Source organism: Loa loa, assembly GCF_000183805.2.
Source record: "Loa loa unplaced genomic scaffold supercont3.2373, whole genome shotgun sequence".
Classification (NCBI taxonomy): domain Eukaryota; kingdom Metazoa; phylum Nematoda; class Chromadorea; order Rhabditida; family Onchocercidae; genus Loa; species Loa loa.
In genome coordinates, this window is record NW_018110552.1 from 99 (window position 1) to 1,366 (window position 1,268).

Consider the following 1,268-nt stretch of genomic DNA (forward strand, 5'->3'; position numbering starts at 1 on the left):
AATTATTTAATATCAAATTACTATTCCTTTTTGGGATATAAAAATGAAAGCAATTAACTGGAATTAAAGAACCAACTAATTAATTAAAAAGTTGGTTGAAAAGTTAATCAGGAATTGCTATAAAAATCATTACAAATTGATTTATCATTCCAGTATTACCTGAAAAAAACAAACAAACAAACAAACAAATTGGAAGAAGAAAATACCTTAATATTACTAAAAAGTACTTCTGAAGCTTCTTCAGCTGCAGCAATCCTCTGAAGTTGAATCTCAAGACCACCATAAGTACTCGTACTTTCCGCTTCCATTTGACTTGTGATGATATGCCGATGTCCACTACTACTTAACACTTTGGTTATATCCGCTCTCGAACTTTGCCTTTCTTCTTGAACCGCTATAACCAAACATTTATTTATTTTTTGCCAAATTTCAATCAATTTAAAAAATAATATTTCAATAATTATAAATTATTTTAAAATATCATGCATCAATTTTGAATAAATTTGAATTTGAATTGGTCAAAGGTGCATTACTTTTAATTACCTATCCATAAAAGTTAAATAATTTACGAACTTGATTAAAATTGTAGAAAGTATTGTATGGAAGAAAAAACTTATGAATAATAATTCATAAACTACCAATCAATGACTTTAAAATAATTATTTAAATCTATTTAGAAATAGGAAGGAATCTTCTTTTAGCTAAATATTAATAGTCGTGGAAAAGTTAGAAAACCTAAAATGAATTTAAAGATCTCATTTTTTTTTTTTTCATTGATCAAGTTGATCACTTAATTGATCATATTGAATCGTATCAAATGAGTGATTAAAGATGAAAATAATTAAACTGATTTAAACAATATCCATTCATATATGCGATATTTCTTAAATTTTAAAATAATTCACTTTAGAATATTATTAATGATAAGGTAACGCCAAAATGAACAATCATAGGTATATTTAATCGATTCAATTATTTTGATAAACTTTCTTTGAGAGTAAAATTGAAATGACCAATGGAGACATTTCATAAACAATCATTAGATTTTAATTCATATTGGGATAAAAAATGAAAAAGTATATTTTAGAAAATGACCTTCTCGCTTCATTCCCATGCTTTGACATTTGCGGTAACGACAGTATTGACATCGGTTCCTTTGTCGCTTATCGATGATACAGTTACGATTTTCTCGGCATAAATAGATAAGATCCTTGCGTACCGTTCGTTTGAAAAATCCTTTACAACCTTCACAACTGTAATTAACAAAA

At 26.5% G+C, this 1,268-nt stretch overlaps 1 protein-coding gene across 1 annotated transcript; it reads right to left on the minus strand.

The window, feature by feature from the left end:
- Nucleotides 1-227: 227 nt before the first annotated feature.
- Nucleotides 228-1,114, minus strand: LOAG_15660 (nuclear receptor RXR; the record flags this gene model as incomplete). Its single annotated transcript, XM_003151149.2, has 2 exons — nucleotides 228-394; nucleotides 1,096-1,114. Coding segments are annotated over 2 exons (186 nt in total), but the record flags the coding sequence as incomplete, so codon positions are not given.
- Between the last annotated feature and the right edge of the window lie 154 nt (nucleotides 1,115-1,268).